Source organism: Acomys minous (assembly GCF_964271855.1).
Source record: "Acomys minous genome assembly, chromosome: 9".
Lineage (NCBI taxonomy): Eukaryota > Metazoa > Chordata > Mammalia > Rodentia > Muridae > Acomys > Acomys minous.
The window spans coordinates 95,899,043-95,912,423 of record NC_140490.1 but is presented as its reverse complement, the minus strand read 5'-3'; the positions used below and the strand labels follow the sequence as shown (position 1 = coordinate 95,912,423).

General features: G+C 44.7%; 1 protein-coding gene across 4 annotated transcripts in view; it reads left to right on the top strand.

Moving 5' to 3' along the window:
- Window positions 1–13,381, top strand: part of CFAP54 (cilia and flagella associated protein 54) — a 296,457-nt gene that overhangs the window by 95,323 nt on the left and 187,753 nt on the right. For all 4 annotated transcript variants that reach the window (XM_084796148.1, XM_084796147.1, XM_084796149.1 and 1 more), the window contains 2 exons: window positions 8,365–8,490; window positions 10,307–10,424. In XM_084796148.1, coding sequence (XP_084652274.1) covers window positions 8,365–8,490; window positions 10,307–10,424 — 244 coding nt within the window. The remainder of the gene's footprint in view (window positions 1–8,364; window positions 8,491–10,306; window positions 10,425–13,381) is intronic.

Sequence of the window (13,381 nt, the reverse complement as noted above, 5' to 3'; positions counted from 1 at the left end):
GAAGAATGAATAAAGAAACTGCAATACATCTACACAGTGGAATACTATTTACCCATTAAAAACAAAGAAATTGTGAAATTTTCAGGCAAATGGATAGAGCTGGAAAAGATCATCCTGAGTGAGGTAACCCAGATCCCAAAGAACACACATGGTATATAGTCACTTATATAAGCGGACATTAGCTACATAATATAGGCCAACAGACCTAAAGAAGTTAAGTAATAAGGAGGACCCTAGGGAGGACGCTTAACTCTTACTCTGAAGGACAAATAGAACACTGGGAGCAGTTGAAGAGAGGGAACAGGACAGGAGCCTACCATAGATGTCCTCTGAAAGACTCCACCCAGCAGGGGACGTGGTAACAGTAGATCGTGAGTCGAATCTGAAAGTACCTCAGCATAGAACTGCTCGGAGTTGTAGATGCACTCAGAAGGAGGACCCAGCAGCCATAGCATGAGAACACTTGGAGGCTGGTTTGAGGAGGAAGCAAACGAACACTAGTAGGCTCCCTGAGTCCCAAGCAGGATTAAGGCAGGGACACTCGTGCAGAGGAGTGCTGGGGAAGAGCAGGTTCTTCACAGTACGAGGAGAACCAACGGGCTCCCACTGTATTAGCGGCACCAGGAGTTAAAACACCAAACGGCCGTTGGAAGGATAGGGCCCAAGGTCCCAGAACTAATAACCAAGAAAGATACCACTCATTCATCGCGGGGCAGAAATAGACACGTGCAAAGCACAAGTGTTGTGCCCCGCACCTATCTGGGGAAAACACTTGAGGAAACACTTTATCAAATGACAGCTGATTCCAAGCGGAAGTCCTAAGATAGGAGAGACAAAAGAGGGGGCTAGTAGGAGCAGTGAATCACTCAGAATCTGCATTATTACAAGTAAACAGGGCGTAAGGGTGTGAGTTGGACTTTGCATTGCGAGTGTAAGTAGGATTTCTTGAAAGACGGGCGTCATCCTTAAAAGACAAACTTATTAGTAGCCCAGAGCTAAAGCTTCCATCATATCCGAGGAGGGGAGAGCAGGTTAGCAGGTAGATTCTTGGACCATGGTTGTACAGTTATGATTGTTATGTGAAGTGCATGTAGCTTAAGGGCACTATATCTCAGACAGAACACCCATACGTATGTAAAGATTTCATGGTTATGTGTCACTGTGAGTACAACTTTACAGAATAATGGGACTTGTAAGTGTACAGGGAGGAAAAAGAATCAAGTGGAAACAATGAGGGAGGGGGAGAGACACAGAGACAGACAGAGACAGAGAGACAGACACACAGACACGGAGACAGAGAGAGGAGCCCCAAGAACAAGCAATATGGACCAGGAGGGAAGTGGGCTAATTTATCCAAAGTAAGAAGCAAGGAAGAGTATTCATCTTAAAGATGGAAGTAATAAAGTAAGTTTTAACCACATCACAGAGTGTAGATGATTTTAGAAGACAGGCTTCCAGGAGGGCTTGAAATGTGGCTTCTGTAGAGATACTGCTTCAAGAAAAACATCTAAAATGAAGAGGACAGCGGTGACGGTCAAGCACCAACAAAAGTAATGGAGGGAGATGATGATTTTCACACCAGAAAAAGCAGAGCTCAAAGCCACAAACATTAACCAGGGACAAGAGCGGCACTGCGCACTGTCCTTTGGCTGTTTGGGGCTGACCTTGCCCTGCTGTTGGAGAGCTTCAGCTGTGTTGTAGGCCACTCTCATGGCAGGCCCAGTGTCAGGCACGGAGGACCAAGTCTTCCCTCTAGTTGATTCTTAGCACCACGAAAAGGGAAAGAGTCTGAATTAAAATAAAGCTTGGACTTTTTTTTTTTATAACAGCAAATTGAAGAAAAATAAGATTGCATGAAAAATGCCACAAAGACATTTGATAACACTTCACCACTTTTCCTAATAAAATTGCTAGTGAGTTCGGGATGAAAGGGAACTGCAGAATACCGATAAGGACATTTACCCACATTTTAAAGCAAATATCATGCTAAATGGCAAATTTCTGAAGCCATTTCCTAAAAAACCAGGCCCAAGAAGGGCTTTGAACAGAGTGTCATTATTTTCCGAGGTTCTCTCTTGTGGTGTAGACATAGATTTGAAATACTTTTAGAAGAGTAGAAAGGAAAAATATAGCTTACTTGTAATTGTAGGGGTCTCAAATATCCGGTAAGGAACAATTAGAATCATGTGAAGACTATATCAAGTAGACATATATTAAACAGATATGAGCGATAGTTTTATTTTATGTCAGAAATCATTAGCCATGGAGAGGGCAGACTCTAGGTACTATTTAAAAACCCAGAAAAGTGTCAGAGAACCTGCATAAAAGAACTGAAATCTTGCCAAGAATACGCATTAAAATCTGAGCATATGGCAGGCCACACCAAGTTCCCAGGCATGAAGATGTGCTGCAACAGAAATATAAATCTGTCCTAAAATAACACTTATATTTAATGTAGTTTTAATTGCAATTCCCATGGGGTTTCTCTAGACTCATTCAAAGGTTCCCAATAGATGTGAAAACACCTGAGTACAAATGGTGTTAACAATATTGTGGGCAAATCGATCCGTGGACTAGAGTAGGGGGTTCAGCCCACGGCTCCAGAAGAATCGAACATCTTATACAGGTAGCAATTTGATTTGACCATAGAGACCCTGCTCTGCTATGGTTTTCAGAGTGGGCGACCCTGGTGTAAGTGACTGTGCACCTGAAGTAAATTCAGAGCCCAGCGTCTCACCATAATACCCTCCAGCTGGATCCAGGGAAGTCACGTGGCTTTGGAGTCAGGGCTCACCTTCCTCAGCAAGGGGGATCACACATTGAAAACTGTAGCTACTTGTAGTTGGAACACTTTTATGATGAGAAATTATGAGCAAAGTTAGAGGCAAATATCAGAGTTGGAAAATGCGTGGCAGAGGCATATTACTACCACCGATTGACCCAGAGAACAACCAATGAGAAAACATGCAGCTCATCACAAGGAGAACCAAGATTATCTTTAGTCACATAGGCTATGGTTAGAGATTTGAGTTGATGGCCCTCTCATTTTTTTTCCAACTTGGGAGCTGGTAACCTGCACTTCCTGTTTACTTGTGTAATTAATTTTAGTCCTTCTCAAGTCTCTGATGGGGTTGAAGACCAAATAGGTTATTTTCACAATGAAACTTAGTTGTTTCGGGGTTAAGATGTTTTTAGGTCTAGTTAGATGTTTTAAGTTGATAGAGATGAAATATGATAGATACTGATTTACATTCAAAATTTTAGACTCACCAAGATAGAAAAGATGTTTTCTCCAAGGTTGCCAAATACAAATACCCAAACCCCATGAATGTAACATTAATATAATTCCTGATTGTTTCATGGTTCTTCTTGCTCTATGTAGTTCATTAGATATATGTATAACAATATAAATGCGTATGTAAAAATATTAATAAAAAGATTTGAGTTGAGATGCAGCAGTGAGCAGGTAGCAGGTGATGAAAGGCCATTTTCTGAGATCCAAGAGGAGATTTTGAAGGGTTTTAAACCCAGGGATGGTAAAAAGGTTGTGCATTATAGAGAAGGAAATTGTTCCAGTTGTGTGGCAGCTAGTGACTTGAAGGGTGTGAGACCTGAGGCAGGGCTGAGTTAGAAAGTGAAGTGGAGAAAGCGAGAGGCAGAAGGCATTAGCAGGCTCAAGGGTTATTTATGAGCTGAGTGGAGAAGCTGGCAATCCATCATGTGTAAGGGATAAAGGACGCAAGGGCAGGGCCATGTTGATGTCTGCCTATATTTTCTGGACAACTGGACAAGCACAATAATTTTAATTGACTCCAGATGAGGAATTCTCTCTCTCTCTCTCTCTCTCTCTCTCTCTCTCTCTCTCTCTCTCTCTCTCTCTGTGTAGTGAAGGAGAAATGGATATGCTCTGGATAGATTCTGATGCTTTGAGAATATCCAAAGAAGTGCTCCTCAAACGGTCCTGAGGGCCCTGAGGCTTACATGTAACACCAGAGGGGCCACTCCACGGCTCAAGTGGTAGCAAGTTAGGATGCTGCCTCAGCCACGCAGTTGAGAGAAGGGGTGAGAGTTAGTTACTTTGCATTAGAGTCCCAAGAAGCAGCTCTCGCCTCCAAACACTGGGCAGTGGGGAGGAATCTGATGAAAAACCGCCTGTCATTCCGCGCCCTTCTTAGCCTTTCTGCATCATTCGTCCCTGTCAACAACACTTGCTGTAACCACAGGCAATACCTGCCCTTCTCTCGTGCTGCCAAATTCATTAGTATTGTGCTGGGCCTAGAGTGCCCCTGCTGTCTTTCTTACCACCACCACCACCACCACCACCACCACCACCACCACCACCATCACCACCACCACCACCACCACCACCACCACCACCATCACCACCACCACCACCATCACCATCACCACCACCATCACCACCACCACCACCACCACCACCACCACCACCACCATCACCACCACCACCACCACCACCACCACCATCACCACCACCACCACCACCACCACCACCACCATCACCACCACCACCACCACCACCATCACCACCACCACCACCACCACCACCACCACCACCACCACCATCACCACCACCACCACCACCACCACCATCACCACCACCACCATCACCACCACCATCACCACCACCACCACCACCACCATCACCACCACCATCACCACCACCACCACCACCACCATCACCACCACCACCACCACCATCACCACCATCACCACCACCACCATCACCACCACCACCATCACCACCACCACCATCACCACCACCATCATTACCATCACCACCACCACCACCACCACCACCACCACCACCACCATCACCACCACCACCATCATCATTATTAAATCCTATTTTATGTATATGGGTGTTTTGCCTGTGTGTTGCCCTTGGAAGTCAGAAGAGGGTGTTGACTTCCCTAGGCTGGCGTTACAGATGGTTGTGAGCCACCATTCAGGTGCTGGGAACAGAACCAGGTCCTCTGTAAGAACAAGTGCTTTTAACCATGGAACTGCCTCTCCAAACCCCTACTGCTTTCTTTAGAGAACCTTCATCCGCTTGGCCTGCTTTCCATGGAAGTGGGGTACTTCTATGGAAGTGTGTCCCTTTCAGGTGAGGGGAGGGGCAGCTTGCACCTTCCTTCAGAACACTGAACACAGCCAAGCACCTTAAATAAATGGCAGTGACCACTGCAGGGTTCCACCTCAGCGAAGAAACCATATTGCAAGGCATCTGGTGACTTTGCAATAGCAAATTTTCTGTGATGAGCAAACACAAGGAACCCTGCTTAGCTGACAATCTAAAACATGGAAAGGAGCCTGCAGGGGAAAGGGGAAAGATATGGAAGGGAAGAGCAGGATCCCTGCAGGTTGCCTGGCGACCGTGAGGGAGTTGGAAATATGAGCGGGTTCCAGAGACAATAGCTGCGGAAGATGGGGGACGATGCTGGTTCCAGTAGTAGTCCCGCCCCCGTGGAGGTCTACATCCGTGAATCCTCCTGCTGCTGCCTCCTGCCCTTGGTACTCAGTGGCTCTGGGCTTGCTCTGTGCACTTCCTGGTTTGTCAGTTACGTCCCCTGCCTCTTCTTCCCTCACTTGAGGAATTAGGGGATTAATTTATGTCATACCAGAAATGATCCTGAATACAACCTCACCTGGAAAAGAATATACTTACCAGGATGTTAGCTACTTGAGCTGGCTTTCTCTCAGCTGGTACAGTTGGGCATTGCCATTCTAGAAATTTCCTGTAGCCCCGTCTATTGTTCCTGAATCATGGGCTATCTCCGATTTCCAATTTCAGGTGTTCATTTGATACAAACAGCTCTAGATTTTATCTTAGAACATGTGAAACCCAGTTAAGCAACAATTTTCTCTTCTGAAAAACAAAATGAAAAATTCCTCAGAGAGCTCAGTCTTCCTTATTTAAGCAATGGTACTTCCCCTCCAAGTTGCTGCAGTTGCAAATGAGGTGCCACTTCTGAGATTTGCCGTCTCACATATTGTTGCTATTTTTGCATTGTTTTAAAGTTGTCAGTGTTAGACATCTGTCATACAAGGGCATTTCTGTCCATTATTTGGTGTGTCGAATAGACTCAGTCCTTTGTCTTTCTCTTCGTTGGAAAAATCAGTTCTCATTTATTGTTTTCTCAGAATATATTTAGAGAGGGAGGGAGAAGGCTGCACAGCTCTGTCTGAACAGAGTGAAAGCGGGCGGCGAGCAGCTCTGTCTGAACAGAGTGAAAGCAGGCGGCGAGCAGCTCTGTCTGAACAGAGTGAAAGCAGGCGTCGAGCAGCTCTGTCTGAGCAGAGTGAAAGCGGGCGGCGAGCAGCTGGAGTAGAGTGCAGAGCACACGTCAGCCCGTGTCTGTTTTCAAATAGCAGTGCTCGCCCCGGTCATAGTCATCATGTCTTTTCATTTTAAATGAGAACACAATTACCTCAGTCTCCTCTTTCCTCCCTTCAGCCTCCCCCAAGTTACCTTCCCTCAAATCTTTCCATATCCCTCCAGCTCTCAAATTGGTAGCCTCTTCTTTGATTGTTATCGTCATATTTATGTGTAAGTATGTGCATACACAGACATGTAACCGCAACCTGCTGAGTGTGTTTTTGGTGTGTGTGTGTGTGTGTGTGCACACACGCGCGCATGCATGGTTTCAGGGCTGACCACCTCTTATTGGACAACCAAGAAGGGGGCTCAACCCCTGGGAGAGGCGAATTCTCCCTCCACCTGTAGTTGCTTGTCTAGGGCTGGGATCCTGTGAGATTCCCCTTCCACATTAGCGTGTCTATTGATATTATGGTGGTCCAGGCCTTGTTTATGCAGCCGTGTCTTGCAGGGACTGTTCACAGCTGACTACCGTGTGCTCTGACTCTTGTATCGGGACCGGATTCCTCCCAACTCATTGATCTGATCTCTGCATTGTGTCCGGTTGTGATTTTCTGTGATGGCCTCCATTTACTGTGAAGAGAAGAGTCTTTGATTAGGGGCAGTAGCTACACTTACCCAGTAAAGATGGCTTGTGATGAAGCGTCTCATCTACGTTTTGTCATGGTATTAGATTGTTGTCTCAGGCCTTGCTCTGCCACCGTGTCCTACTACATTATGTTCCTCTCGATGCATTTCCTTTTTTTTTTTTTTTTTAAATACATTGCCCTGTCTCCAGAGACACATTTTTGCTTCTTAGGGTTGGGTAGCCAACCACTCACTATGTCTAAGCCCCTTCATACAGCCCTTCTCCATGTGGGAAGTAGCAGCGATTATGTATCCGAAATAAGAACCATGTTAGCAGAGTGTCTACATGTGTAGCACATTCATACCGACATATTTATACATAGCTGCCCCTCTGAGGCTTACCATGAGTGTGTTCCCTTCCCTTCACGGAGCCACAGCAGTGAGAAATGTGCAAACCAGATTACTGCCTGCAAAAGTCTTCTTGGAGTTGATGCTATAGCCAGCATATAATAATAAGGTAGGCAAATCTGTAGAAATAAGGGGTGACAGGCGCTTTAGGAAATGAGTCAGGCACAGAGAGACACAAGGTGAAACATGCAGGTGTTGGGGTTCCACTTGGCTCACTAAGGACATGGTGGTGGAGGATTGCTCTTGAAAAGTGGACAGGACTAGACAGGAAAGGGCAAAGAGCAAGCTCTGGGCAACGTGAAGGAGAAGGACAGAGCAAGCCTTCCCCTGTAAGAGTTACTGCATGATTCCTCTCAGGCTTTCAGAGACGGTCAACCTCCCACTAAGATGTCTTGCAAATCACCAACTAAAGGTTCCCCTTCACACTCATGCACTGTGTGGTCAGGAATTGTGCCATTTCCCACAGGAAGCAACTTGAGATAAGGCGGGCATGGTAGTACATCCCGGTAATCTAGAATCCCAGCACTTTGTAGGTAAAGACTGGAACATCAGGCGTTCTAGCCCATCCTCAGCCACATAGTGAGTTTGATGCCAGCCTGGGCTACATGAGGCCTTGTCTCAAAAAACAAAGCAAAAGAGAACACAGAAAAGGTTCTGTGTGTATGACCTTAAGGAACAATTTTTTGAATATGTCTTTTGAAAGTAGAACTAATTTCTTAATAGTGGAGTGCTGTACCACAAAGCATAAAGTTATATGTCCCAGAGAGATAGGAAATGCATTATTGATAAGAAGGTGTTGTTAGTTCTTTACTTAAAGAATAGTAGAATTACATAACTTTAATTCCTATAATCTGGAAGTAAATTTCTTAACCATGGTGAGGTGTTGCGAGGCCCAAAAGACTTAGGGGAATTTGAATTTATGAAAAATTATGCATTGTACTTGGACACAGAGAGGCATCCAACAGAGATAATTAATACTTTCTTTTAATTAGATTCTACGTTCCTGGAAGGAATATGACCTGGCAATAGCACTTATAAATTATGGGAAAAAGCTGTTGGACATCACATCAGGGTGCAAATCTCTATTTGGTATTGGCCAAGATGATAATGGAGATGAGGTAATTTGTTTTATTGTTTTGTTTATTTCTTTTAAAAATACATTTAGCAAAAAAAAAACATTTATCTGCTTTAGTTATTGGGCTTAAACACTCTAGAAATAGATCAGTTTGTCATCTTTACATTAACAAAAGTGATTTCATTAAGAACTTCTTTAACTTAAAAACATACTTTTGAGATAGGGTCAGTCAAGAGCTAGCTCATTGAATAGTCCCCATTTCAAGTACTGATTGTAAGGTAGATGAGGATAGACCATCCTACATTCAGTTGAACACTGAAATATAAAGAGGCATGTTTAGGAAGTATTGAGTCAAACTTGCTTTCTTCTGAGTGTCTCACAGAGGGTAGTAAACAGGTAGCTGAACTTTCTATCTTATGCTCTAAGTGGATTTCTGACCCACAGCAATACCTAGACTCCCGTTTTTTTTTTCCACAAGACTGCTAATTTTTGAGACTAATCTTCCATATGTGTTTCATAAGCAGGACTCTTAGAGAGACTTAGGCTTTATTGCTTTTTCTTGGAATGAATAGCGTGTTTGCAGGTCAGATGTTACCTGGTTTTTCTGGGCTTCTGAGTCACACTAGAAGGTGTCCAGCCAAATCATCCTGGCTAAAGGATATTTTACGCTAAAAGATCTTTTTGGGGAGTAGGATGTGGGGTTTGCTTTGCCTAGAGAGAATTCTGATTCAAGTGGAGGCAATCTGAGTTTATTGTTTCAAAACCAATTCCTTAGTTTGTCCACCAGCTCCTTGTGTCAGTCTGCTAGACCTTGACTCAAGGCTCTGTGCCCTCCCAGTTTTGTGAGTGGGTCTCACACCTCTCTCCTCGGATCCTCTGGTCCAGCAGGAGGCTGTGACACTTCCCACTGACTAAGGTTGTAGCATCTGCTAATTTGTCAGAGGCAGAGATCACCAGAGCCACTGGAGACCTCTTCTAAGAGTAAAGAGGATTAGAAGGTTTTGTTTGTGATAACAGGAGACAGTGCAGGTCAATTATCAGTCTCAGATGGAGAAAACATGGTGGGGAGCCTGGATACACACAGGCCAGTCCTTAATCTGCTAATTACTGAGAACAGTGAGGTTTCAGTGAAAGGCAAAGTGGTAGAGGCAATTAGACAGGTTGTAAAGAAGCTCCTTCTGGGACAGTAAGAATGAGAAGAATAAAAGGATGCCCTCCTGCGGGCTGGCTGGGGGTTTTATTTTGAGGATGTTTGTAGGTGACAGCTACTTTAGGAAGACTGTAGCACCTGGAGGTGTAGGCCAAGTGCTTGCCTAGCATGCTTGAAGCCCCAGGTGGGATCCTTAGCTCTGCTTAAACCAACTTTGAAGGAGCGTGCTCATAATCCCAGTACTGAGGAGGTGGAGCGTAGAAGATCCTAAGTTCAAAGTCATCCTTGGCTACTTAGTGGTCTGAGGCCAGCCTGAGCTACAGATGATGTTTTTTCAACACACACACACACACACACACATACACACACACACACACACACACACACACACTCTACTACCATCACCATCACCACCACCACCACCACCACGACATGTTCTAGAAGGTCCTGGCTTAGGGTGGGCGTTAGTGGATGGGAGGCAGAGGAAACAGGAGCGTTTTGGCTCTCTGCATGTAACTCTTAGCACTTTCAGCTAGAATGCAGTCTCAGTTACTATAAACTGCTAATTCTTGGCGCTTAGCCGCACACATCATACATAGTCCTGCCTCTTAAATAGGGAAGGGATAAGCCGAACATAGAGCAGGTTTTTTGAAAATGACAGTTTCCCTAACATGTTGAAATACATTCTGACATTTACCAATGTTTCTAGGGTACTTGTTCTAAGAAAACTTCAAAAACCAGGAAGCCACAGCAGGTGCTGTTGCCTGAAAAGATAAACGAACAGCTGGCCTTGTTGGAGACACATCTACTCAAAATGACAAAGCAATGTAATTTTTTTCCCTCCTGTATCTGTTTAGCATTATGTTTCTTAAAATGAGGAAGTATTTTTGCTGAAAGAATGAAGATGATGTTAGTATTTGCTAAACCCTTAAAGGATTATATAGTGTGTCTACATGATGCCATTAATCCTAACAACACCTTGTTAAGAGGAGTTGCTCGATGCTTCTTCCAGGTGTGCCTCATAATGGTAGGGGGTTTCCCAAGCATGGCCGACTTGGGCTTGGGCCCATGTCTTACAGCTTTAGGGTAGGCCTTTACAGCCTTGGCACTATTGTTGTATTTTCTGTTTAGGGTCTGGGAGCATCTGCGGCTAGGAGGGGCAATGCAGGTCCAGCTGACATAATCTGTGAGGTTGGACTGGAGCATCTGTAGGTAGCTGCTGTGATGATGTCCCGGATGTACGAGGTCTGGCAGGATACTGGAACACATACGAGGGCAGAAGACAACGTTAGTTGGTTAGGGAGAAAATTCCCTTTAGGTGTACATTTGAAACTCTTGGGAGAACAGAGAGAAGAGGCTTGAAAATAAGGAAAGATAACAATATTTGAAAAATTTGGGAGAGGAAAGAAAAAGGTTTGGATATGGGAACTTCCTTCCATTTTACCTGATCACTGGCAATAATTACAATGGTTTGGTTTTGGATCTGTCCAAGTTTGGTTTCAGAGGCATGTAAGCTTAGCAGCCCTTAATGTGGGCATAGGGATTTGAAATTCTCCAGAAGGCATCCCAAAGGCATGCTAGGAGGAATAGATGTCTGGACGTTTTCCATGGAGAAGTGAGGCCAGTAACCCATTAGGGCATCCCCCAAAATGGATAGTGACACAAGAAGCAGCTCAGCAGCACTGACCAGGGACCAAAGCAGCACAGCTCGGCAGATAAACTGGCCCGGAGATGTAGCTACTCAGTGCCCCAGAGTCTGGGACAGCTGCAGTGGCAGCTGCGGGAAAGAAGCTACATCTGAAAGCTCACCTGATGGGAACAGTCCTAGCTGTAGGTCAGTGAAGAGGAACAACCTCAGTTGTGAAGCCTGGGGTTGTGTACCTCTGCTCCCAGTGCACCAGAGAGACGTTGACAGTCTCTTGGATAAAGGGAAGCGTTTACTCAACTAGGAAGGGAGATTTCAGCTGGTGTTGGGTGCTAGAAGGTGGCAGTTGAGTATTAGAGATGAGAGTCCCAAACCAGTGAAAAGGACAAGGAAGCCCACCCTCAGAGATGGGCTATAGGTGAGAAACTTAGGCTTTGGATGACAGTACTATCTGGACTCCATTTCACCTGAGAGATGGATTCCCTGTAGCTTACAAGAATCCTTTTAAGTTCAAAAAGGAAGATACATTTTAGACACATTAGCATCATCACTGTTTGTAATCTGCAGTGAAATACACATTGTTAGACATGTATACATTGTAGGAAAAGGCAGCAGACATATAGCATAGCAGAGGCATCTGAGCATTTTGACATCCATAGGCCAATTCGCCAATGGGCAAGCTGAGGGACTAGGGTCTTCTTTTTGGCTGTATCTGAAACAGGTCCCTGGTGGAACTGGCTCAGGCTGAACCCCAGCAGGAGGGGGCACGGCAGACCTCTAATTCCTTGCCTCAGGGAGAGTAGCTAAGGCCTGGAGTAGAGTTTTGCTGTAGTTGAGCCTGTCGGGAAGGCTCTTCTCAGGTTTTAAAGATTTTACCAGTTCCTATATGGGGGTTCAAGAAATATCCTCAGCCTTTTAGTTAAGATGGCAGTGAGACTACAGTTATCGTAAGAATATTTAAATAGACAACTTTATTTATAGTTTATCTTAATACTTAAAGACCAAGATTTAGGTTTTATCCCTGTTGGAGCATTAAAAAAAATAAACACAGTCCATAAAAAGAAAGCAGAACAATTTTTTGTATGATCAATAACATCACATTTAGAAAATAGAGTTAAACATGTTTTAAGGCAGTGATTTAAATTTTAACATTGTATAACCTTGAAATAAGAAACATTTTGAACCAGGGTACAATAAAATGAGATTTGTTGGTTTCTTTATCTAAAAATTCATAAACAGAGGTTAAGCTTTTTTTATATATGGTGCAAACATCACACCCAATAAGCAATCATATGATTTTTTTTTAGCATAGAAAAAGAAATAAGAGACAATTTTTATTTTTGTTTGAGAGCCAGGCTTATTTGACTCTCTTAGTGAGGGATTTAGTAATTGTAGTGCTTGGAGCCAGTCATTGTGTGCAAGGGGTTGACTCCACCCCTGGCCTTCCCTGGCCCACCTTTGGGCAGGCAGGACTTAGGGAGTAGGGAGTCACACATGTGCATCTCTAGTGAATCTCCAGCAGTCCTGTAGTGGAAAGGGGGAGGGGCCAGGACAGTGGAAAGAAGCAGGTAGTGGTCTTGTGGTTATCCTTAAAGATGGCAGCTATCCACATGATTGCACTTAACAAAGATCTTGGCTAGTCATGTGGCCGCCCTCAACAAATATGGTGGCTAGTCATGTGGCTGCCCTCAACAAAGACGATGTGGAGGGCAAACACTTCACTTCCTCTGTCCAGAACCAACATGGCGTTTGTCACATGGTGAGGAACCAGTGGCAGGAAGATTTAAAATGCTAGTAGGCTGTAGTGACTCAGGGTGGCTGAGAGCAGTGTTTCATTCTCAAATCCAACACGGCAGGAATAACCCAGTCCCAGAGGATTACCTGAGATGTGCCCCGGTGGTGGAGTATAACAATACCTACAAGTGGCTGGCAGAATGTGGCCAGCTCAAAGTTACTCACACCAGAGGGACCAAAAATTGGTCACACTCTGTGGTGGGCATTGTTTACCAATAATATGTGGTCTTCTAGTCCACACCAGGGTTCACCAAGAACAGTGCCATTGTGGGGGGTTGCCTGGCCACACGGCATAGCGAATCACCTGCGCTCTGTGCTGGGCACTGGGAGTAAGCAAAGCAGCAG